This window comes from Erythrolamprus reginae, chromosome Z (assembly GCF_031021105.1).
Source record: "Erythrolamprus reginae isolate rEryReg1 chromosome Z, rEryReg1.hap1, whole genome shotgun sequence".
In the NCBI taxonomy this organism is placed as follows: Eukaryota; Metazoa; Chordata; class Lepidosauria; order Squamata; family Dipsadidae; genus Erythrolamprus; species Erythrolamprus reginae.
Window position 1 is genome coordinate 110,446,745 of NC_091963.1, and position 24,720 is coordinate 110,471,464.

The window sequence follows — 24,720 nt, forward strand, 5'->3', positions numbered from 1 at the left end:
CTTACATAAAGTAGTAGATTTAATGTTTATTGCTTGAGCCAAAATTATGAATTATTTTGCCAAAGGTGTTTATGTATTCTTCACATTTAAATATTTATTTACTTATTCATTGGATTTGTATGCCGCCCCTCTCCGAGGACTCGGGGCGGCTCACAACATATCAAAAAAAGCCATAACAACACATCTGGATCCAATTAAAGTAATAAAAAAACCTAAAAGTTCTAATATAATTAAAAACATTCATTACCATTCATTCCGTGAAACACACTAAAACACTCATTGGTCAGGGGGGAAGAACTAATGACCCCAGGCCTGGCGACATAGATAAGTCTTTAAACTATAGTTTAAGTTCAGTTAAAATAGTTCAGTTCCCAAAGAAATCTGACAGATGTTTTCATGTCTGATTGCCTTTTATTATGCATTATTGTTGGCTTACTTGAGTTCTGCATAGAAACCTTATTGCCACAATTTAGCAAGTGGATTTAATAGAAGCAGCTGAACTAGTTAATGGTTCTTTGCTTTCTTTACTGGAGCAGCAAAACTGGTTTTATTATTGGCACTTAGAATATTACCAGTAGTGGTGTCTACCTTGTTGCCATCTGGTTTCTACTGTTATTTGAGCTTTAAGAAGTATCTCATTGTACCTAGGAGATTGCAATTTGAGAATTCAAGTAGAAAATTCTGTATAAACATTACCTCCCCCCTCCCCAATATTATTTCTACAGGACCATAAATATACATTGCCTTTTGTGGTTTTCTATTTTTGCCTTTGAGAAAAAACTTAAATTTTTAATTGACAAGTTAAAATTTTGTTTTAATTCTAAGTAATTTTAAAACAGGCTGGGTACTGCTATACATGTTACCTTCAGGGGTGGATTGCACTTACTACTGCTATCAATGCGCTGTGCGTGCAGCTTTTACTACCGGTGCAGCATCCTTTTTCGTTACTCTAGGCACCCACTACTGATTAACTTGAATCTAAATATACCAGATGATGAGAAATTGACTCATTTTTCCTTTTTATTTAGTAATACATACAGATCATTTCCTGATTGTAAAGGAGCAACTTATATCTTATACTGTACAGGCAAAACTCCGAAAAATTAGAATACGTGCAAAAGTTCATTAATTTCAGTAATGCAACTTAATAAGTAAAACGTAATATATGAAAGAGACACATTACATGCAAGGCAAGATTGTTCAAGCTGTCATTTGTGATAATTGTGATGATTATGGGGTACAGCTCATGAAAACACCAAATACACCATCTCAGAAAATTAGAATATTACATGCGATCAATAAAACAAGGATTGTACATAAAACAGTATCAGACCTCTGAAAAGTATAAGCATTCATTTGCACTCAGAACTTGATTTGGGCCCTTTCTGCAGCAATTACTGCCTCAATGTGGTATGGCATGGAAGCTATCAGCCTGTTGCACTGCTAAGGTATTATGAAAGACTGAGATGCTTCAATAGCGGCCTTCAGCACTTCTGCATTGTTCAAGTCTCATGTCTGTCATCTTTCTTTTGGCAATGCCCCCTAGATTCTCTCTGAGATTGAGGTCAGGCAAGTTTGATCCAATCAAGCACAGTAATCCCAAGGTCACTGAACCAGGTTTTGGTGCTTTTGGCAGTACGGGCAGGTGCCAAGTCTAGTTGGAAAATTGAAATCACCATCCCCATAAAACTTGACTGTGGAAGGAAGCATGAAGTGCTCCAAAATCGCCTGGTAGACAACTACGTTGACTCTGGACTTAATGAAGCACAGTGGACCAACACCAGTAGATGACATGGCTCCCCAAATCAACACAGATTGTGGAAACTTCATACTAGACTTCAAGCATTTTGCTGTGTGTGCCTCTCCATTCTTCCTCCATATTCTGGGTCCTTGGTTTCCAAATGAAAAATTTTGTGTTTATTTTAGGGGCCATGTTACGTACTGTTCTGTCGGGCTCTCTGGTAGACTCCTCCCAAAAATTCACAGGTACAAATTTCAGACACACACACGTTTGAAAATTCAAAACAATGTTCTTTATAATGAAAATTCACTTAAACTAAGCCCTCTTTTGGCATAGCAAAGAGCACTGTCTCCAAACAAACTGGTAATTTGTACAAGTCCCTTATCAGTTCTGTGATACTTAACTTGCAGCTGTGAGGCAATTCACAGTCCTTCTTCTTTCACAAAGTGAAACACACTTTGTTCTGGTTTAGTTTCAAAGCGGGGAAAAATCAGCACACAAAAAGTCAAAGTCAGTAAAGCAGTCACGAAACACAACGACCAGATAATCCACCATGGCCAAACCCACAGGCTGCTCTTTATAGCAGCCTCACTAATTACCACAACCCCACCCAACTACAGGTGGCCTCATTTTCTTTGATAATAATCTCTCAGTTGTTGTTGCCTATGCATCGCTCTCCGCATGCGTGGCTGTATCATTAACTCTTGTTCTGAATCCAAGGAGGAGCTAGATAATTGATCTCCTTCTGAGCTGTCTGCCACACTCTCCTCCTCCCTGTCACTCATGTCTTCTTGGTCAGAGGAGCCTTCATCAGCAGATTCCACCGGAGGCAAAACAGGCCTGCAGCATGTGGATGTCTCCCCCACGTCCACAGTCCTTGGGGCAGGAGCTGGGCCAGAGCTAACCACAACACGTACTGGTATTGGTCCACTGTGCTTCATTAAGTCCAAGATCAACAGACAGTAGAAACGGTAGCAAACCGCTGGTGTCATCACAGTGACGTCATGGAACAGATTCTGTCCGTGCCTGTCCCTGGACGCCACCATCTTTTTTTGGGTGCATTTCCCCCCGCTTTTTCCCCCTTCTGCATATGTACAGAAACCGAGCTTCCAGCACTGTGCATGCATGGCCATCTTGTTTCTGACTTTTGAGGCGGATTTATTTTTCATTTTTCTGGCACTGTGCATAAGGAAGCAAATCAGCAGCAAGGTAAGTTAGAACCCGCCTATAGCATCTCCATTTCCCAAAAGGAATCCAAGACAACTTCTCATTTTTATAAACATCTTCCATTCTGAACGTGCTCATTAGTTAGCTGAAATACTAGCTACAAGAAGCAAGAACCCAGGCGACAGGATTTCCCCCCATCTGTTTCTACTGTAGTAACCGGGGATATTCAGTATTTAACTTATGAATCCACATTGCAAGTCTTCCTCCACTGGGGGGAAAAATGTGGATATAATGCTTAGAACATTTCATTTCAACCTTTTCAAATGTAAGCAGCAATTACACTCATGGAGCTAATATTAAAGGCAATCTTCCTAAGGTTCAGTTAGTTCCATCTTGAGTGCTTGTGGAGAGGCACTGCATTTTTTTCTACTTAAGACATATTTACCGGTATTTCTATTATCTCTCTTAGCTAGAATTACCAGGTACTTCATTCCTTTCTCTGTTTAGTGCTTCTTGCAATTATTTAATTTTCCCAGGCAGAAAGCCAGTGAATCAAAATAGTTGCACAACAACAATCCAGAGCAACTAAGTTCCTCTTCTATTTAATTCACACAACAAAAAGCAGAAGACCATCTTTTCTTTCTTTACATCCTCCTTGCTCCAGGGCTCCCTATATATTTCTTTGTATCCTGAAGTTCTTGGCTCAACTACTAATAGCCTCTTATTCCTTTTCTTTTTTCCCCTCCATTTTTTTTATTTTTCTCCTCTACATCACATACAGGTTAATATGTATATACAGTGATCTCCCGGTTATTGCGTCCCCGACCATTGCGAACAGGGTAATTTGCGATTTTTCAGTCAGCGGAGAACGGCGCAACTGTTTTAAAACGATCGGAGCTTTCCAATGAGTCCCGAAGACAAACGGCAAACTTCTGCGTTTGTCTTCGGGACTCATTGGAAAGCCGCGCGGGTGTTTTAAAACATCCCCGCCGACATGGGGGGCTTGCTAGCACCCCCCCAAACCCGGGTTGGGGGTTCGGGGGGGTGCTAGCGAGCCCCCCATGTCGGCGGCGACGTTTTAAAACAGCCGCCCCGCCCCCAATCTTCGGCTCCTCGCTAGCGCTGCGGAAGTTAAAAACACCATCTGCACATGCGCAGATGGTGTTTTTACTTCCGCAGCGCTACTTCGCGAAAACCCGCTCGTTGCGGGGGGTCCTGGAACGGAACCCTCGCAACGAGCGGGGGATCACTGTACCTTAAAATATTAAAAATAACATACATAGTTACACATTTTTATCAATTGTTCAAAAATCCATAGCTTATTCTGCCCTTACATCAATAATCATCAGTCTGCCCCTCTTTTTTGGGGGGGACATATACCTAGAATAAAGCAGAAGGGGGAGGAAGAGAAGGAGAGAGAGGTAGAGGAGGAGTGAAGGAGTAAGAAGGGGGGAGGAGGAGACAGAGAGAGAGGGAAGGGAGTGTTCTTAATCCTTTTTATTATAAATCCCATTTCCTCAGTTACATATCAGGACCTCATCAATTTTGGATAATTATGAAATCATAAAAATTTGGATTGGTTACTACTTGGAAGGGAGACCATCAGATTTATTAAACTGGGAAGCTCAGAAATTATTCTGTAGGAAGTCAAAGGCCAATTAATTTTGTGCTATTTCTCCCCCCTCCCCACCATACTAAATTATGGATCTCAAGTTTGATTCAAAGGAGGTTTTGGTTAACAAATGTAGCCACCCCACAAAACAATCTGTCTCATGTCTCAGCTACACTCCCTCACGATGATCCTGGCTTGCTTGCTTCTCTTCCTCCTTCCGTTCCTCCTATTTTCTGGGTCATCTTGGTTTAGGCAGAACTATCTGACCCAGTGCTTCTCAACCATGGCGACTTTAAAATGCCTGATTTATGTTCAGTCTAAAAGTATGGAACCAGGAAGAGTGAGGTGAGCAGCTTTGAAGTCACACCTGGGCCAGAAGCATATACACACACAGGTCCTGTGATTAATTTATATTTCTGTTATAGCAGTTCTGCATAAATTTGCCTTTAACATACAAATTGGAATAGGGCAGTGTTATGGAAATCTAAACCCTCTTTTGTTTTCTTTTTCTAAAGGTTCACATCTTTTTTGCAAATGTTTAATAAGCATAGCTGATCTCTCTTTTTTGCTTCTTTACAGGGCTAGGTCTAAAAGCTGTCAAAACTGGCATTTTTCAAAATTCAAGGAATAGAAAATGACCCACTGCTTTCATAATCTTGCATTTCTCTCTGCGCTGAGTGGCCAAGAAGATTTAAGGTTTGGTGTTTTAGTTAATAAAGGGATTGCATGTAATATAACTACACCTTCCCCCACAGAACTTTTGGCCATTCTTGTCAATTATATGATGACAATTTCATTATCTACACAAAATCCATTCATGTTTTAAATCTGGGGGAAAGGGGGATGACATACCAGACATCAGAAGACTTCTGGCTAGGTATGAGATTTGCCCCCTCCTCCAAGCAAAATTGGAGTAGCCAACAAAAGACTAAAAAGAACCAGGTTGCTAATTCAGAAGAAACAAGTTGTAGAAGAATACTTTCTTAGTTTAGCCAGTAGATGGCAATGGATTTATTTGCATCTCGAGTACTATATACTGTAATCCAGAGTTTCCTGGGCATTTTGCTTCTTATTTAACAGAGTAAACCAGTTTCTGTTTACCTTAATGACTGGGTCTTTAAACCTCTTATGGGAAATGTTGCTAATGTACCAATATAACATAAGTAAAAGTGAATCATCATGTCCTTTATGACTTTAAAATTAAATTCATCTGGGGGGAAAAAATCAAAATTTCTTTCTCCCAATCTTGCCTGTCATAGCTACCGGAACAAGGGCTGCCTGAAAAACTGGCAAATCTAGAATTGAAAAGAGTCTTCAACATATGAAAATTTCAATTATTTCCTAAGAAAAAGTAACTGTTTCTCCCTTTAAACAAATCAAATTATATATGCACATTTCATTAATATCTTTTTTATATTAGCAAGTAAGTGAATATGACAGAAATGTAGTAGCAGCTAAAATAAAGAAGCTTTTCAGTGGTGTAGAACATGGATAGTAGATAGATATCTCTATGCTCTCTAAGTGGTGCATTCAGAATTAGGTCTACATGAATGCAGGTGAATAATCTAATAATACAGACATCCGCTATTAAAAATGTTACATTATGTTTAGAAGCTGCCAATGCTCCAGATGCAGGGTGGAACAATTGTTGTAGGCCTCTGTTTCCATATTCCATTTGTGTACCTTTCACATTTAAGCAGTTAACCATTATTTTGAACCACATAATAATTAGCATAAGCTAAGCAAATTTTATTCTGTCATTCTGACAAGTTTTCAATGTGTACTCACCACCCTGGCGGCTCTTTCTTGCGATTCACATTTTCGACAGAACCAGGGTCCGGTGGGAACCTGAACAATTCCATAGCATGCTAAGAGAAGAAACAAGAATGAAGAAAATTAAAAGAATGAAATTTGGGTTGCTATGTATTTTTCTTGGTATGCTTGATAGTTTCCAATTTTAGCCATAAACCTAAGATGGAATCCAATTCTATATTTTTTCAGGCTCTTAGCAATTTGACTGGATTCTCAAAACATGGTTCTGCACAATCTGTGATTCACCAAACCAAATAGAATCAACCAGTTGTGTATGCACAGTATTGTACTCAGTAAGTTTCCTATTTTTGCAGGCTCCTTTATAGCACAAAACAAAAGATCCTCAAGGAACTGGCAGGCCACAATTAATGCTTGTGGCTGCATTAGCTTGCAGCATCATTAATGACATAAATATGTCATATTGTAACATCCTTTGAAAAAAAGAACAACTCTCTCTCTTTTTTTCTGTTTAAAGTGTTGCTATTGTATCAAGGATCAGGACTTCTTACAACATCCTCAATGCTGTGTCATTAAAAATAAATTTTATTCACCAGTAAACTACTATCAAGTTTATCGAAATCTGTAAGTTGTTACTAAAATTTAGCAAAACAGCTGAAGTATTAAGTATTAATCTATTAAAATTTTCAACACCAAATCCTATAAATTCATGAGTTCTGAAAATTGTAATCAAACATATTTATAAGGTGCTAGATTTATTGAATGAAAAGTATTAACTCTGGCAATGGGACCATTGGCCTTCAGGAAATCAATGAAGACCTGATTTTCCCGCAGGTAGTCTTAAAGTTAATGGGACAGGAATGGTGTATTTGATCTATGGATATGAATTTTATTGGGGGTTCAATATTGTCTTCTTTTACTTGAGTGGTTTTTAATCATTGTGTTTTTGTTCTTGTTTGCCGCCTAGAGCTCCATTTGGTACATGGGCAGTTATATACATTTGTTTAATAAAAAGCAATATTAATCATAATAACTACATATAACTTCTAGTTTATAGAGGCAAAATAATAATTGCTGTAAGTGAAAGCAGAGGAAAGCTTTTTCACTAAAAGTCTTGTCAGTGAGCTTCCCAAAAACATTTAGTTGGTTACACTTATATACAGAATCCTGGCAGGGATGATTATGGGGTCAAATCCACAAGCATTTTCTATGTGCGGAATAGAAAATCTATAATCTAATAATCTATACAGATGCAAATGTAACAGATGTGATTTTTCTTTCTTTCTGTAGTCATCAAAAATTTAACATTAGTGTATAGGTTATGTATCTCAAGGAAATTATTCAAGGGGTTCCAGAGAAGGCCGGGCAAACAACTATAGGAAACAGAAAATGAATAAAGGCATTAAAGCCTTGGCAAACAAGAGAGTCCTGCAAGGAGAGGGGAAAAAAGATCCCAATCTCATTGAACATGTTATTAATATTCCTTCCTGTTGAAAGAAACAGATTAAAATGAGGAAAATCATGAACAGAGGAGAGGAAACAGAACAAAAGGTACTACATTTTAAAAAAAGTATTGATTGATTGATGAAACTATGGTGCTGTTTTTCCCATGCAAAGAAAGAAACCAAAGCAACTTACATGATATACAAGGCATAAAAATAATTTAATATTTATTTATTTATTTTGTCAGGGATGTATTAAATAACAGATATAAAAATTTAATTATGGATGTATGAAATGGATACGAATAAAAGGGAACATTAGGAAAGGGATGGTAGGCAGGCTGCTGCGCTTATGCACACCTCTTACAGATCTCTTAGGAATGGGGTGAGATTGATAGTATTTTATTTATTTATTTATTATTTGGATTTGTATGCCGCCCCTCTCCGAAAACTCGGGGCGGCTATACAATCTAAGGTTAAAGTTTTGGGGGTTTGGGGAAGAAACCATAGAGTCAGGTAGAGTATTCTAGGCATTGACAACTTTGTTACTGAATTTGTATTTTTTCTGCAATCAGTATTAATAATAAATAATAATCATTTAAAATGTCCTAAGGAAGATATAGACATAAAAATCCAACTACTATATCAATTAATACACAGAATAAATCAAGATAAGTGTAAATGTTTGTTTAAAGAGGTATGTCATCACTTATTGACAGAGAATAAAAGTGATTTTTAAGAGTAGCTCCTGGACTCCCAGCTTTCCCTGAAAGCACTCTGCCAAAATTAGAGATAAAGTATGAACACAGAGTTGATTTTTCACTGATTTTCTAGAGTACAGGGTTCTAACCAAATCAAAGTTTAAATCATTGAACTTAATAAACCTGAATCCCCTTTAGAAAGCCTTTTAAAGTGCTGAAATCCCAACTGCATTTATTCAGTAAGAAGTTTTTATCACTACAATGTTATTGTCTATTACAGTGATGGTGAATTTTTTTTTATTTGTATGCCAAAGGGGGAGGATGTGGGGAGGCACAGGCATACCCACACCCATAATTCCATGCAACCCCCGCACATGGCTCCTGGCACGCGATGGCATACCTGTTTTTCACTCTCCCCAGTTTTTACTTTCTAGGAGCCTGGGGAGGGCGAAAACAGACTACAGAGCCTTTGTAAGAGCTTGGGGTAGGGCAAAAATGGCTTTCTGCACCCTTCGGAGACCTTCTGGAGGCCAGAAATTACCCATTTCAAGTTGGGACCTGAGATTGCGTGCCCACTGATATGCCATAGGTTTGCCATCACAGGTCTATAACAATTCAAAATAGGAATTGTTCCAACTAATTTAAAGGTTTCATTTCTAGATCTAAGTTATTAGGATAGATGCTCAATCTACAAGGTTCTACCATTCAGAAATAATTAGTATATTTCTACAATCACCTTCTGAAGAAAAAGTACATCATAGAAGTCTACTGCTAAAAATGATACATGCATTAATTATGTTGGATCCAGATGCAGCTGCCATTGAAGGCCCATTCAAATCAGTGCAATTTAAACCAATCTGCTCGAATCTTACTATTTTTAACAGATTATTTTAATTTGAATTTTATGATAAGGAAAACATGCAATCAATAAAATATAAAATATCAACACCGCAATTTTCAAATTAGAGAAGAGGAATCAAAATAATTTTAATGCTTCCTTATCTTACTTCTGATTACTATTTTAAACTATGCTTATCCAAACAATTGAATTCTCTGTTGGATGTGCAACTCTATAATAGGAAATGTATGTATTTATTATATTTAGTGTACTGTACAATATATCAGTAGCAGTAAGCTGCATTTACTAGTAGTCAGCTTATTTTAAGAACATCTGATTTAGTTATTTTTTTGTTCTAAATACCATAACAATTCTTCTACTGAAAATTATTTTTGGAATCTGTGCTTTGACAACTGTACTACATAACTTGTACTACATTTATTTATTTTATTGTATATAGGAATAGCTTTGATGTACCTAAAATGTAGCCTGAATTAAATGAGCAAACCTTGATTTATTTATTTATTTATTTATTGGATTTGTATGCCGCACCTCTCTGGAGACTCGGGGCGGCTAACAGCAATAATAAGACAGCGTACAATAATAATCCAATAATAAAAAACGATTAAAATCCCATTAATATAAAAACCAAACAAACATACAGACATACCATGCATAAAATGTAAAGGCCTAGGGGGAAAGAGTATCTCAATTCCCCCATGCCTGGCAGCAGAGGTGGGTTTTAAGTAGCTTACGAAAGGCAAGGAGGGTGGGGGCAATTCTAATCTCTGGGGGGAGTTGGTTCCAGAGGGCCGGGGCCGCCACAGAGAAGGCTCTTTCCCTGGGTCCCGCCAAGCGGCATTGTTTAGTTGACGGGACCCGGAAAAGACCCACTCTGTGGGATCTAACTGGTCGCTGGAATTCGTGCAGCAGAAGGCGGTCCCTGAGATCCCTTTGATACAAATCAAAGACCTTTCTTATTTTTTCCCTGCCTTTCTGAAGCAAAAATAGTACTCAGATTAAGCTAGAATATGTACATTTGCTTGGTTTGCTCTATTGCTAAAAGTAAGTCAGCAGCATGCTGTACGTGCAAACATAGCTAATGCAATTTCAGGCTGCCTTAATGGAGTACAAGTTTTGAGAGCACCATAATGTGTTCTGAAAACTTGACATTATTTGCCATATATTGCATCCACTAGGTCCACTTTGAGGCCTTACACATTATAAAGGACATTATAAAGGAACTGGGTTCACCTACGTCCTTTATAACTTAAAGGAAGGGTAATCACAGAAGCGGACAACATAGTAGAGAACAAAAATTAAAATAACTGGTCTTTTTAAATTTGGAGAAGAGATCCGGAAGACTGAAGAGAGAAATATCATGGCACTCTTCAAATGGGCAGCAAAACCAGTTCTCTATTATATCTGAAGATATAAAGTCAGTGGACATACATTACAAGGAATATGAATTTTAATTGATGGTAGAACAGTTTGATAAAGTAAGTTTAGAATAGTTGATGGATTCTCCTTTGTTAGATGTCTTTGAAAAATCATATCCTGAGAATATTCTAGCTCTAAATTCCCTGTACTGATCCTGGAGATTGACTCACAAAAATATTTTTGTTGCTGTTGTGTTACACAACAAAATCTCTTATTTTAAGTTAATGCATCATATCAAAACAGAGACAAAGGAGGGAAAAAGAATACTCTGTCTTCCCAGTTATCCATTCAGACTTCTGATGTGCACAGATATAATTCCCTTGTGACTATATGTTTTGGTTGCTATGAAGGGAATTGGGATCTAATTATTCACACACAGTGCAAATAGTGTGTACTGGAGCTACAGAAGAGCTTTTTAAATCTATGTTGAACTTCCTTTAGATATATACAATATTGGACCTTAACTCTTTTGATGTGATACAGAATGGTTTCAAAGATAAGATATTCTTATGAAATACTGAATGAATTAGAAATAAATATATCTCTACTCCTACTCCGTGTTTGCAAACCAGAAAGGTTAATATTTGGTCAGGCAACATTTGAAGCTTCACTGAGTTCTTTTCAACAGTTGTGTGAGAAATACTACGCAGCTTCTTATCGAAAGTCCTGCAGTGGATCTATTTCTGTCATATTTAAGAGATGCCACACTAGTAACATCCAGAGGCCAGCTGAAAATACTAGCAATTCTAAAAGATAGAGAAATTTGGTCAATTGCCAGGGTTTTAAATCCAGCAGGGTCCACCATTTTAACAATGCAATCATCTCCATTTTGTACAGAAAAAAATATTCAGAAGAATGAAATAATTATTGGAATATCTCACATTTTCACATTAGGGGAGGACACTAGGATCTATGATTGCGACCAGAAAATCCTGGTGGCAAAGCTATAATTAATACAGTACAGAGGCATTCACAAAATTCACCTGCCTTCCATTGAGGACCTGTATACTGCACGAGTCAAAAAGAGGGCAGGGAAAATATTTACTGACCCTTCACATCCTGGACACAAATTGTTTCAACTCCTACCCTCAAAACGTCGCTACAGAGCACTGCACACCAAGACAACTAGACACAAGAACAGTTTTTTTCTGAACACCATCACTCTATCAAACAAATAATTCCCTCAACGCTGTCAGACTTTCTACTAAATCTGCACTTCTATTCTACTAGTTTTTCTCATCATTCCTATCACCCATTTCCTCCCATGTTGACTGTATGACTGTAACTTGTTGCTTATATCCTAAGATTTTTATTACTATTGCTTCTTTATTGCTTATTTGACCCCTATGACAATCATTAAGTGTTGTACTACATGATTCTTGACAAATGTATATTTTATTTTATGTACACTGAGAGCATATGCACCAAGACAAATTCCTTGTGTGTCCAATCACACTTGGCCAATAAAATTCTATTCTATTCTAAAAGATGTGCTGCTTATTAGATCAAATGGATCTGCAAGAACCGGTTATACATGGCAGACATTTAAGGCAATGAAATTGGTATCAGTGGGGCATTTGGCTATGCCCATCATATTCTAGCCACAATGAATCAACTGAGTCAGATTCATGGTTTTGCTTATTGACATCTAATGCTCTGTCTGCCATACCCTACAGTCTTGCCTTTGTTAATACAGATTGAATTAGAGCATCCAGAGGCAGCTGCTTTTTATTTTATTCTAGTTTTGTTTTTGTTTTGCATTATATTATGTTTTTAACTGTTTGCTGCTCAAAGTTGCTTTTGCAAGATGAACAGTCCTCAAAATGGAATGATGTAAATAAATATATAATCCAAGAAGGTGGCTGTAACCATGCAAACCCCTGCCTGTTTTTATATATACTGGGGTGGATTTTGGTCATGTGATCACATCTTCATTTTTTTAATGCACACACCTCTCCTCTCCATCATAAAAGGCCCTAGTAGATGAAACCAAGTACTAAGGGGTCACAGTAAACTCTTCTTGTGAGTTTTGAGAATCTTGGGCAGTGCTTTTAAGGTACACTCTCATATAGGAACCTTCTTCCCTATATGAATATTATCTATAACAGGGGTGTCAAATTCAAGTCCTGTGGCCCAGATTCATCTTGCAAGGTGCTTAGATCTGGTCCATGAAACCGCCCTGGAAACAACGAAGGACCAGCCCGCAGTGCATCTGCCAGTGAAAACGGAGCCCAGGAGGGCTGTTCTGTTTTCCCTAGCAGAGGGTTGCACAAGGCTGTTGTGGCCAAAAATGGAGCCCGGGGGTTTGTGTGTGTGCAAGCGTCCTCCCAGGTTCCATTGTTGCTGGCAGAGAGCAAAAAAAACAAACTAAAAACAAAACAAAAAGAGAAATGTTTCCTCTTTTGTATTTGAGCATGCAAGAACGCATAGGTAAGGAGAAAGCAAAAGAGAAAAGAAAAAGATGGGAAGAGAGCAAGAAAGAAAAAATAAGGGAAGATGGGAAGAAAGAAGAAAGAGGAAGGAAAGAAAAAGAGAAGGAAGGAAAGGAAGGAAGGAAGGAAGGAAGGAAGGAAGGAAGGAAGGAAGGAGGGAGATTATAATGAGAGTGGGGGGAGGGTCTGTAGCACTTGGCCACAACCGGTGCCCCTGATACGAGTAATATCGGGCTGGCCACTCCGGCCCCTGGCCTCCACCACCCCGGCCATGCCCATCCCGTGGTCAAACACAACTGTGATGAGACCCTCAATAAAATTGAATTTGATACTCCTGGTCTATATAGTCTGGATTTCATCTCTGTTTTTCTCTTGTTCCATCTGTCTACCTATCTACCTGTCATGTATTTATATTTATATCTATAACAGGAGTATGAAAGAGGAGGAGAATTTACATCACATCATTGACTTTTGGACATTAAGAAGAATAGACAAGCCCTGGTTGGGTCTGGGTAGTTGTTTTATACTTTTGTATGTTTTATGCCAATAGGCTATGATTTTTAGTTTTGTTTTATATTGGTTAAATGAATGGATGTAGGAGTGGATGAATTATAACAAATGAATGGATGGACTATTTGGACAAGTAGAATGAGAGTGCCAGGGATGAAGGCCGCTGCCCCCCCTGCTGAGTGTGCATACAATAGCAGGTGGGGAGCCCCAGATTGATATTATTATTTATTATTATTATTTATTGGATTTGTATGCCGCCCCTCTCCGCAGACTCGGGGCGGAGGCTTGCCAGGCTTACTAGGGAATTAGGAGGTCTGGGGGAGGGACCTCAGAGGGGGGAGAGAAACAGGGCATCATGGTCTTGACTGGGAGAGGCAGGTATGGTGGGAGCTGTGGGGTAGGCCACTCACAGGGAACTAGGACTTGCTGCTTGAAAGCAATTAATTATTCCAGCCCTCAGACTCACCTCGTTTAGCTGGACTTTGAGAGGCCTTATCCTCCACTGCAGGAAGGCTGAGTCGATTAGATGGTTCTGCCCCAGACGCCTAATGGATCTCAAAGAGTTCCAGAGGGAGCCTGGGGAAACACCTGACTCGCTTGTCCGCAATCCAGTTGAGTCCCTAGTGGCTACCTGGAATAAGTCCGCATGGGGGACTTAGACCAGATTGTGCCTTTGCGGCCTCTCTGCGGTTGTGGATCCCAGAGGGCTCCTTGGTTTACTGAGGAACTCTGGGAAATGAAACACCAACAGATGTCTGGAGCCAGTAACTCTGAATCTGACTGAACACAGTTAAGAGCCTTTATTAGGACTCGCCTAATGGCAATATGGGCAGCAAAATGTGCATATTTTTCCGCCCTTCTTGCGTCTGTGGATTCTCGCCCAGTCGCCCTCTTTAGGATAACCTGTTCCCTTCTTAGTGTGGAGGAAGCAGAGGAAACCTTGCAGGGCAGAGCTGGCTCAGTTTCATGCGGATAAAGTCGCTCAGATTCGGACGGACCTAGACTCTGATTGGGCAATTCAGGCTGAGAAGACAGGGGCAGGCCTTAGTCCTGTTGTGTGGGATGAGTTTGACCCTGTGATTCCTGATGAAGTGGACAAGGCTGTAGGAGCTGTGAGTTCCTCCACTTGTTTACTGGATCTTTGTCCCTCCTGGCTGGTTTCTTGACAACTGGGGGGTTGGAGGGGAGGCACCGTTTTACAGTAGTTCTTCTCCTACCTCTCCAGTTGGTTGCAATTTGTGTTGGTAGGAGAACAGAGGTTGACCCCTAGGCCCTTGCTGTGTGGGGTACCACAGGGGCCGGTTGTCTGCCCCCTCCTGTTTAACATTTTCACACTGGGTGAGATCATCTGACGACACGAGTGAAGTATTAGCAATACGCTGATGATACCCTGTTGTACAATCTCCACCCCATGCCAGTTCAGTGAAACAGTCAATATGATGTGCCAGTGCCTGCAGCCTGTAAAGACCTGTATGGGAGTTAACAGGCTCAAGTTTAACCCTGACAAGACTGAGTATCTCTGGGCATTTTCTGTGAAGGACCATACCATCTATCCATCTGTGATTCTGGGGTGGAAATTTTAACCCCCTCCGAGCGGGTCCGCAATCTGGGGACCCTCCTGGATGCTTAGTGAGACTTGACCATCATCTTTCAGCTGTGGTCAGGGGGACCTTTAACAACCACAGTGATTCACTTAACCATGATAAAAAGGTTGTAAAATTAGGCATTACTCACTTAACAGCCATCTTACTTACTAATAGATATTCTGGTCTCAATTCTGGTTATAAGCTGAGGACTACCTCTGTAAGATTGTATTCAAGTGGTTTCCATGGGAAACCATCATAGAATTATACATAAACTGTTCTAAACCTGGACAAAAAAAATCCACAAAGAAATATGACAGATTGAATGTGCACACATACTGTTGGTAAAAGCATATAATATAAACAGTTAAGAGTGTGGATAGTATTTGTGTATTTTGGTGGTATGAAAGCAGAGATGAAAACGTCAAAAATTAGAGCCATTTTGTTCAGGTAATTACAGGTAAAGATGAATCTCCCATGGTGGAAGTGAAGAGATTTTCCTTTTCCAACAGCAGAAAAACAGCTGATAGATGTATGAGTCATCTTGGTCGATCCATTCTAACTTGCTGTAGTTAAGTGACAAATAGTATTTTTTAAAATCATAGTGATCGTTCAGAAATAATACTGAGAAAAATATTCCAAACCTATAATTGTAACTTTTCTATTTTCATATTAATGGTTATTGTTCAAGGTTACCATCCATCATTATTATACTTTGCACAGGCTGCATTCTGTTGTAGCCGAAGTTGTCCTTGTAGATTTTTCTTGTGTTAATTTAAGAAGGGGGGAGGGGTCAAAAAATAAATATACTGGAAAAATACAAGGATCATATAATCTATTACCAAATAGCTACAATATACAAAATGGCATTGGGCTATGTTACAGTAAGAATTCCAAATTTGGGCTGCAAAAATCTGGATAAACATTAATAATAATAATAATAATAATAATAATAATAATAATAACAACAACAACAACAATAATTTATTAGATTTGTATGCCGCCCCCATCCAAAGACTCCGAAGATTAAATGGTAACAAAAATCTAGAACTGTCCATAGGCAGTTATCTAAATTTATGGAAAAATGTGGATAACCATTAGGTGATAGCAAAGTTTGGAGCTGTCCATCTGGATTTATGGGTACCAGTAGAGCCCGCTCCAACTAGTAATTTGCAAGATTGTTTTTTAAAAAATATTTTATTTCTTTTACATTTGGAAACATTAAATTAGTAAAAAAGTAAATTAGACAACTGAAACAACCTAAGATTATATAAAAATTAAGAGTAGATTATTCCATCAAACAAATGTGAGATTGGTTCTTATGCTCAATACTATTTCATGGGCTGAATATGTGCACCAAGTACCGTATTTTTCAGAGTATAAGATGCACCAGAATATAAAACGCACCTTAGTTTTAGGGGAGGAAAATAGGGAAAAGAATCTAGGTATTTATCTGACTAGTATCTTTAGTCTGGTCAGCTTCAGCACATTATTTTATCCCCCAGTTAAGGGCTTAAAAAATTTTATTCTGAGAGAGTAACAATAAAAGAGCTTGCAAGCCAGTAAGAGCTGGGAACATCATTAGCACCTGGAAAGAAACAGTCGGAGCAAGTAGAACAATGGAAAAAACCCTACAAAAACTTAGGGCTTGGAAAATATTCTTCTTTGCAGAGAGTAACAATGAAAGAGCTTGCAATCGGGGAAGAGCTGGAAACATGATTAGCACCTGGTTAGGGCTGGAAAGAAACTTACTCAGGGCAATGAGCAATGAAAGCTAGAGCAATGGAAAAAACCCTGCAAAGACTCATGGCTTGGAAAACATTCTTCACAGAGAGAAACAATGAAAGAACCTGCAAGGTAAGACCTGGAAAGATTGTTAGCAGCTAGTTAGGGCTGGGGAAAAAAAACCTACATTCAGAGTATAAGACGCACCCAAATTATCAGCTTCTTTACTCCAAAATACAGTAATCTTTTTTAATGCTCATTTGTATGTGCTACAGTATTTTGCATCCAAATAAAAAAACATAAGAAATATGAAAGTTTCTCCTCTAACTTTATGCACAAATGGTGACATACCTAAACACTAAGTTGGTTGTCTGTAAATTAATATCCTCTCCAGCTATATTTATTTGTTTGTTTGTTTGTTTGAATTTATAAGCCGCCCTTCTCTAGCAGACTCAGAATGGCGTACAACCAACGCTAAAACACCATTAACCCATAATTCATTAAGTACCACTAACATACTAGCAGATGGAGTGGAGTGTTAATGTTCAAAGGCCCCAGGTTTGCTGGCAAAGGCGTATTTTTAAAGCCTCTCGAAGGGTGGGGGCAGTGCAAATCTTTGGGGGGAGTTGATTCCAAAGGACTGGAGCCACCATAAAGAAGATCCTTCCCCTCAGCCCCGTCAGCCAGTACTGCTTGGCTGAGAAGACCTGGAAAAGGCCAACTCTGTGGTACTGACCAGCCGCTAGGATACATGAGGCAGGAGACAGTCCAGTACATAATCTGGTCCTAAGCCATGTCGGGCTTTATAGGTAATAACCAGTGATGAGCTACTATGGGTATGGGCAGGTACGCAGAACCGGTAGAACTTTTGAACTTTTTTTTCCTATCACAGTAAATGAGGTTGAATGTGTATAATTTTAGAATAGCTGTGTGTGTGTGTAACATATACACACAGTTTATATAGTAGGTAATGTATATTTTTTGGGTGCCTGTCTGTAATATGTATGTACATATATGGCATATATACACAGAATTAAATAGCATATTTTGGATGTTCAGTAAGAGTAAATAGGAAAATTGTATCTCTTTGAGGCGAGGAGAGGCCAGGCACCCTAATCCTAACCCTAGAGGTGAATGACGTCAAGTTGGCCACCTTTAAACCAGTCACATGACCTTTAAGCTACCCCTAGTCACATGATCGTCAAACCACTCCCACCTGTTCACCTGGTCATCAAGCTGCACCCACAAAATAAACCACGCCCACAGTGTGGTAGTAACATTTTTTGCAGCCCTTCACTGGTAATAACTAACACTTTAAATTGCGTCTGGAGGCCAATCGGTAGCCAATGAAGCTCACATAGTGATGGTGATATATGGGTATATCTTGGTAAACCATAATGGCTCGTGCAGTAAGAGATCTACATCTATTTTTTTATTTTACCCAGGTCGAGCATGCAGAGAAGCTGAGCGTAAGTATAATTGCAAAGGAAAAAGAATATTGAAAAGACTAATCAACACAAAATACAAATACCGATGATATGCATTATTTAATTAATTTTTAAAAACCATACTAATAGTACAGAATGAAAAATACTGTGATCCTGATCATTATAATGTGACACTTCCTGTGATGCCTTATTTCTAGACTGATATTCTCATCTTCTCAACTTGTTTCAAAGAAAGTTTAGAGTTTACAGATTCACTATTAATCAATTCTATATCTGAGTTCTGAGATCTATCTGATAGTGAAGACAAGTGGCTCATGGGAATATTCTTGGTTGCCAGGCTCATTACTACAGTACTGTATTGGAAGACAGAACTAATCAGGAGACTGAAGTTCTCATGCTCCTTTCCATGTTTAAAAATCCCGATTATTTTATTAGTTTGGGTAAGTGCCCAAGTCTGGGTTCCCAACTTGGCTTAACTTTATTTTAAAACGTGCCACTTGAACTGACATACAGTAAGATCTGTTACTAATATTCTCTTCAAATTTTTCATGTTCCATTTTTACTTCCTTTCTCCACCCCTCCCTATGCTACTATTTGCATTTACTGTTGCTTTACCATAAAAGGAAAAAACCCTTATAAATATGCCCATAAAGATATGAACATATAAATAATTCCAGTATCCTACATGAAAAAAAAAAGGATCCCATAGGAGGATAACAGTTTTAATTTACAAGGAACAACTACCAAAAAAATGGGATCCTAAAAAGTTACTCTGCAATCACATGCATCAATTTTCTATAAAGAAGCGCCTCTCTATATTTGGATTATAACTTCCAGAAACTTGAGCATTGAGTTTTAACATATCTGAGTCCATCGTTTAACTGTAAATATGTTCACTGAAAAGAGTAATGCTTAATTAATTAATAATAATAATAATAATAATAATAATAATAATTTATTAGATTTGTATGCCGCCCCTCTCCGAAGACTGGGCATGTATGGGACTAATTCATTGGTATGTTTTTAATCTCAATCTTTCTTCTTTTGGAAGAAAGTTCATAGGGGATATTCATGTTTCTAGATTTACATCTATTCTAAGTTCTTCTAACTTCTGTTCACAATATCACATGGAGGCTAAGAAGAAGAATTTCTCTCAATGAAATTTGATGGACAAATCCTTTTCTTAGACTATGTTGGCTCATTACACGAGAGCATAGAAGCAATAGAAGAGTCAATGTGGGAGCTGAGCATGGTGTTTGCTTCCTTGTGAGGGGTTGCAGGGGTCAGTTCTCTCCCAGTTATTTAATATTTACATAAAGCCACAGCTAGTGCTTTGGGCATAATATCCAGCTTTATATGGCAGCCTCATGCTACCCTGAAGACACTGTCATAGGTTTGTCCAGGTCCCTGGAGACTGTGAGGGCCCAAATGGGAAAGAATGGGCTAAAATGTAAATCTAGCAAGACTGCATTTTCAGATTCTCCCTATGGCCTTAATGGTAATTCTAGACAGAGCTGCTCTATCCCTATAGGAGCAGGTCCTCCTGGACTTGAGCCTTTTGCTAGATCAGCAAATGAAAGGCTTTTGCCCAGTAAGAGCGATGCCCTAGTTGTGATCTTATCTGGGATATATGAACCTTGCCTCAGTAGCTCAGGTCCCCATCACCATTTTTTTAGATTTTAGATTACTGTAACACGTGGTCTACAGACTCGGGGCAGCTTATATGAAGTCCTTCAAGGCTCAAGGCTCAAATTACTTGCAGGACCACAATGCCTCCACAGAAGTTGCTTGACTGATTTGATTTATGCTAGGAGAAGTAGTTGATTATTCTCCACTTTGGGAAGGTCAAGGTAGTTGAAATCCCAAGGTATTGTTTTTCTACTCTTCCACCGGAGGTTTGTTTAATTGTGTTGCTGTTTATCTTTCAGAAGGTATTGAAGATGAAACTTTTCTGGAGGGTATTTAAGTTATTATTATTATTATTATTATTATTATTATTATTATTATTATTATTAATAATTAGATTTGTATGCCGCCCCTCTCCGTAGACTCGGGGTGGCTCACAACAATAACAAAGACAATATAAGAACAAATCTAATAATTTAAAAAAACACTAAAAACCCCATTATTAAAAGTAAACATACACACAAACATACCATGTATATACTGTATAGGCCCGGGGGAGATGTCTCAGTTCCCCCTGCCTGACGGCAGAGATGGGTCTTAAGAACTTTACGAAAGGCAAGTTATATTGCCACTTCATTGTTGCTAGCAAGCTTAGATATTTGAAGTATTTGAAGGGTTTTATTTCACCATTACAGATCTTTTATTTAATTGTAACCTGATGAAAGGTGGTTTTTTTTAGGTTGTAAAAGGGTAGAAATGTGATAAACAAATTAACGAACCAGAAGTACCGTTGACTTATCTGAACGGACTTCCCTGTGCGCTGCGTGGAGAGTCCAATCCTGCGTCAACTCTAGTCAGTTGCTAGGGACTGAGTTTCAATTTATTGAAATTGAAGAGTGCCCTCTAGCTGCCTAGCAGATCAGTTTAAAACAAAAGCATAGAAAGTAAGGTAGTAAAGTCCATATTTGTCTGAAAAACAAGGCTGCAACCCTGGGCCAAGGCCAGGCAGGTTTGGATTCTCCATGCAGTGCACAGAGAAGACCGTTCAGGTAAGTCAGCTTTACTTCTCCAGTCCAATTATGAGATATACCCAAGCGTAACTGTCTGGTGCAGGTTCAGGCTACACCAGCCGAGCAGGAGTAGCGCAAATCCTCTGGACAACTTGTCTGCTGAATGCAGCCTCTGCCAATGCAAAAGAGTCCAGTCTATACAAGGTGAGGACCAGGTAGCGGCTCTACAGACATCCTCAACCACGGCCTTGTGTGGCCCATGCTGCTGAAGTGACCGCTTGCATGTGGAATGTGAGGTTTGCGCTGTATATGCCATGGCTATACAAGACTTGATCCATCAGCTGATTGTCTGTAATGAGATTTTCCGCCCTAGGGAAGAGGGCGGGAAGGAAGGAAACAAGGCCTCCATCAGTCTGAAGGGGGCAGTTCGTCAAATATAAATTTTCAGCACCCTGAGGACGTCTAATTTGTGCCAGCGATGTTCTAGTAGTTGATGTGTAGTGTTGGCACAGAAATCTGGCAGGACAACATCTTGTACTCTGTGAAACCAGGTATTTACCTTCGGGAGGAAGACAGGGTCCAGACGCAAAATGCCCTGGTCCTGATGGAAATGACAGCGGTCCTGCCGAACAGATAGCGCCGTTAGCTCAGATAACCTCCTGGCAGAAGTAATGGCCACCAGAAAAGCTGTCTTGAAGGATACACTCCGTAGCGGGATAGTTTGCAGTGTTCAAAAGGAGGCTGAGTAAGCACTTGCAAAACCAGTAGAAGGTCCCATTTGGGGTAACGATAGATCACTTGGAGACAGACGTTGGCTGCACCTGTTAGGAAACCTCTGATGCTAGGATGATGGTAGAGGGACTGGAGATTGTCAAGCAAATAACAGTTGATAAGGCTGCTAGATGTCTGTGCAAGATGTTGGATGCCAGACTTTTGTCAAATCCTGCCTGAAGAAAGATAAGAATTTGTCGGAATGAAGCAGATCAAGCTGATTCTGGATGCAGAACTGGCAATAGACACCCCAAGTGGTGTTATATATGTGAGCGGTAGAACCATGATGAGATACCTGAATGGTGGCTATCACATTGTATGGGAGCCTGTCTTGCCTCAAGCGGTCCCCCTCAAGTGCCAGATGGTGAGATACCACCATTGTGGATCGGGATGGAGAAGGGTTCCTTGGCTGAGGGAGACCAGGTGGTCCGGGATCCTCCAAGGTCAGGACACCAAGAGATCTGGTAGGTTGGCAAACCACTGACGTTGTTATCAGTGTGGGGCGACAAATAGGATCTCTGCCTCTTACAATAGTATTTTTCACACCACCTTCAGAAGGAGAGGAATGGAAGGGAAGGCGTACAAGAGACCCCTCAGCCAGGGGCTGCGCAACGCATTGTCACTCTCTGCTCTGCTCTAGGGGATGGAAATCAGGAGAAGTGGAAAAGGTGAGTATTGAGGTGGGTGGCAAAGAGATCCACCACTGGTTTGCCAAACCAGCAAAATAACTCCTTGAAGATGTGCAGGTGTAGATGCCACTCTGCTGGGTCCAAGGTAGAACGACTCAGCCAGCCCGCCTGCTTGTTTGACGTCCCTGAAATATGTTTCGCTCGAAGGGATTAGAGATGGAGCGCCACCCAATTGCCCAGAGACTCTGCCACTGCCATGAGGCACTTGGATCTCGTGTCTCTTTGGTTATTGATGTGAGAGCAAGTGGCCACGTTGTCCATCAGGATGAGCACGTGGTGCCCTCACACTACAGGTTGGCAATGTTGTAGGGCCAGGTAAACCGCACGTAGCTCGAGGCAATTGATGTTGGTACTGGAAAGCTCTGAAGGTGCCCAGTGGTCCTGGACCATCTGAGAAGAGGTGTGAGCCCCCACCCTGACAGACTGGCGTCTGTTGTGATAGTCCCTCATGTTGGTTCTCTGAAAAGGTAGCCTCGTCACAGGGGCATAGGCAGCCACCATGTTAGGGAGCATCAAACCTTGAAGGATAGAAGAACCAGTGTGTTGGAACGACTGGTTCATGTTCATTGAAACGGAAGGAGGTACCAGTGCAGGCACTGGGAGTGTAACCTCATCCAAGGCACAACGTCAATGTAGGAGTCAAACCTCCCTAGCACTCATGAGAAGAGGGATAATGGCCCTTGTTGCATTTGTTGTATTTGCAGCAGGTGATTGACCTCCTGCTCTAACAATGTATGTTTGACAGGGTGGGATGATATAGGGCATTGGACAACTCTATTGAGGGGACTGTACATAAATTCTATGAATAGACCTGATTTGATGGTGGTCAAAGCTCAAGCATCTGATGATGTGCATTCCCATTGAGTGGCAAAGTGTTGGAGCCTTCCTCCAATGGGAATGTCTCCTGCTGAATCACTTTGTTCTGCAAAAATCCCTGGGAGGCTAAAACTTGGATAGGGTGTCTTGATTGTTGGTATGGTCTACTTCTGTCTTGAAAGGGAAATCTATGCTGCCTATTGACCCCTGAGGCATCCAACCTCTGGGTATGGAGCCCCCCCCCCCCGCCAGAGGAAGATTCAGACCACAAAGGCTATCTTCTAAAATATGGTGTAGACCGTCTGTCTCCCCTTCTCTGAGCACTTAGCAATACCTTGTGTTTATCACAGTCCTCCACCAACTTCATTTCATGGCTTTCAGAATACTAAAAGGTAGAGTAAAAGTTAAAAGGCTGGATCAGTGACTGAAAATCGGTGCCTTCTGAATGTGGTTGCCTATTTTTGTTAAAAAGAGATATTTTTATCCCTTTTAAAAATTTATGTGTTTTTGGTAAACTGGTGGCAATAATGACTCAAAACCTCTCTCTCTGTGTGTATTCTAGGAAGAGCACACTGGATAACTAATACAGACAGAAGAAGTTGATTCTGTCAGTATATAGGTGCCCAACCATAGGGCTTTCGAGGTGAAAAGTGATAGTTTGAGCAATAAAACTGGAAATCTATTGGTACCTAAGGGAACTTGACAGATGAATAACACCTGCTAACAACAGGTTATTGCTTTCAGAATACTAAAATATTCACGGGTCTTAATTTTCTTTGAACTTGGTTTTCTTTCTGGCAAACATTTCATCACCCATACCATGTAATATCATCAGTCCTAGTAGGGAGTGAAGTTTGAGCTACAAATATTCTTCTCTATTGGTATTAAAATGTTCATTCACCTACCAGTAGCAAATAAAACTTTTAAACACAATCGGTTGACTTTTTCCTACCAACAAATTAAAGCAAATGATGTTAATAGTGTTATTTAAAGGAGTCTGAACTTGAAAGAAGAATATGGAGTTGGACTCATTTTTCTCAAGAAGCTGTCTCATGTGCCCAGAGATGCTAGCTGTTGTACATAAGAAAGGAAAGGAGAAATTTGTAGAATTCCATAATTACAACAGGAGATATACAAAGCACAGTCATTTGCCTGCACCTAATTTTCTGAACTGGAACATTTCAGCCAGATCATTGTTTTAAAATATGGCACATATAAAAGAACAAGGTGGAGACGGCGGCAGCAAAAAATAAAAATAAAAGAAAAATACTATTTGTGAAAAGTAAGTACAGGAATTCTGACTGGATGGTCACGTGTGTTACTTTATGAAGAGCAATTTTCTGTCCGATGCCAGTTTAATAAGCCAGAATCTAAAAAGGTAAAGAGAGGAGCAAAAAAC

General features: G+C 39.7%; 1 protein-coding gene across 5 annotated transcripts in view; it reads right to left on the minus strand.

The window, feature by feature from the left end:
• MLLT6 (MLLT6, PHD finger containing) overlaps positions 1 to 24,720 on the minus strand; it is a 165,489-nt gene that overhangs the window by 136,885 nt on the left and 3,884 nt on the right. For all 5 annotated transcript variants that reach the window (XM_070729837.1, XM_070729838.1, XM_070729840.1 and 2 more), the window contains exon 2: positions 6,309 to 6,388. In XM_070729837.1, the coding sequence (XP_070585938.1) occupies positions 6,309 to 6,388 (80 nt within the window). The remainder of the gene's footprint in view (positions 1 to 6,308; positions 6,389 to 24,720) is intronic.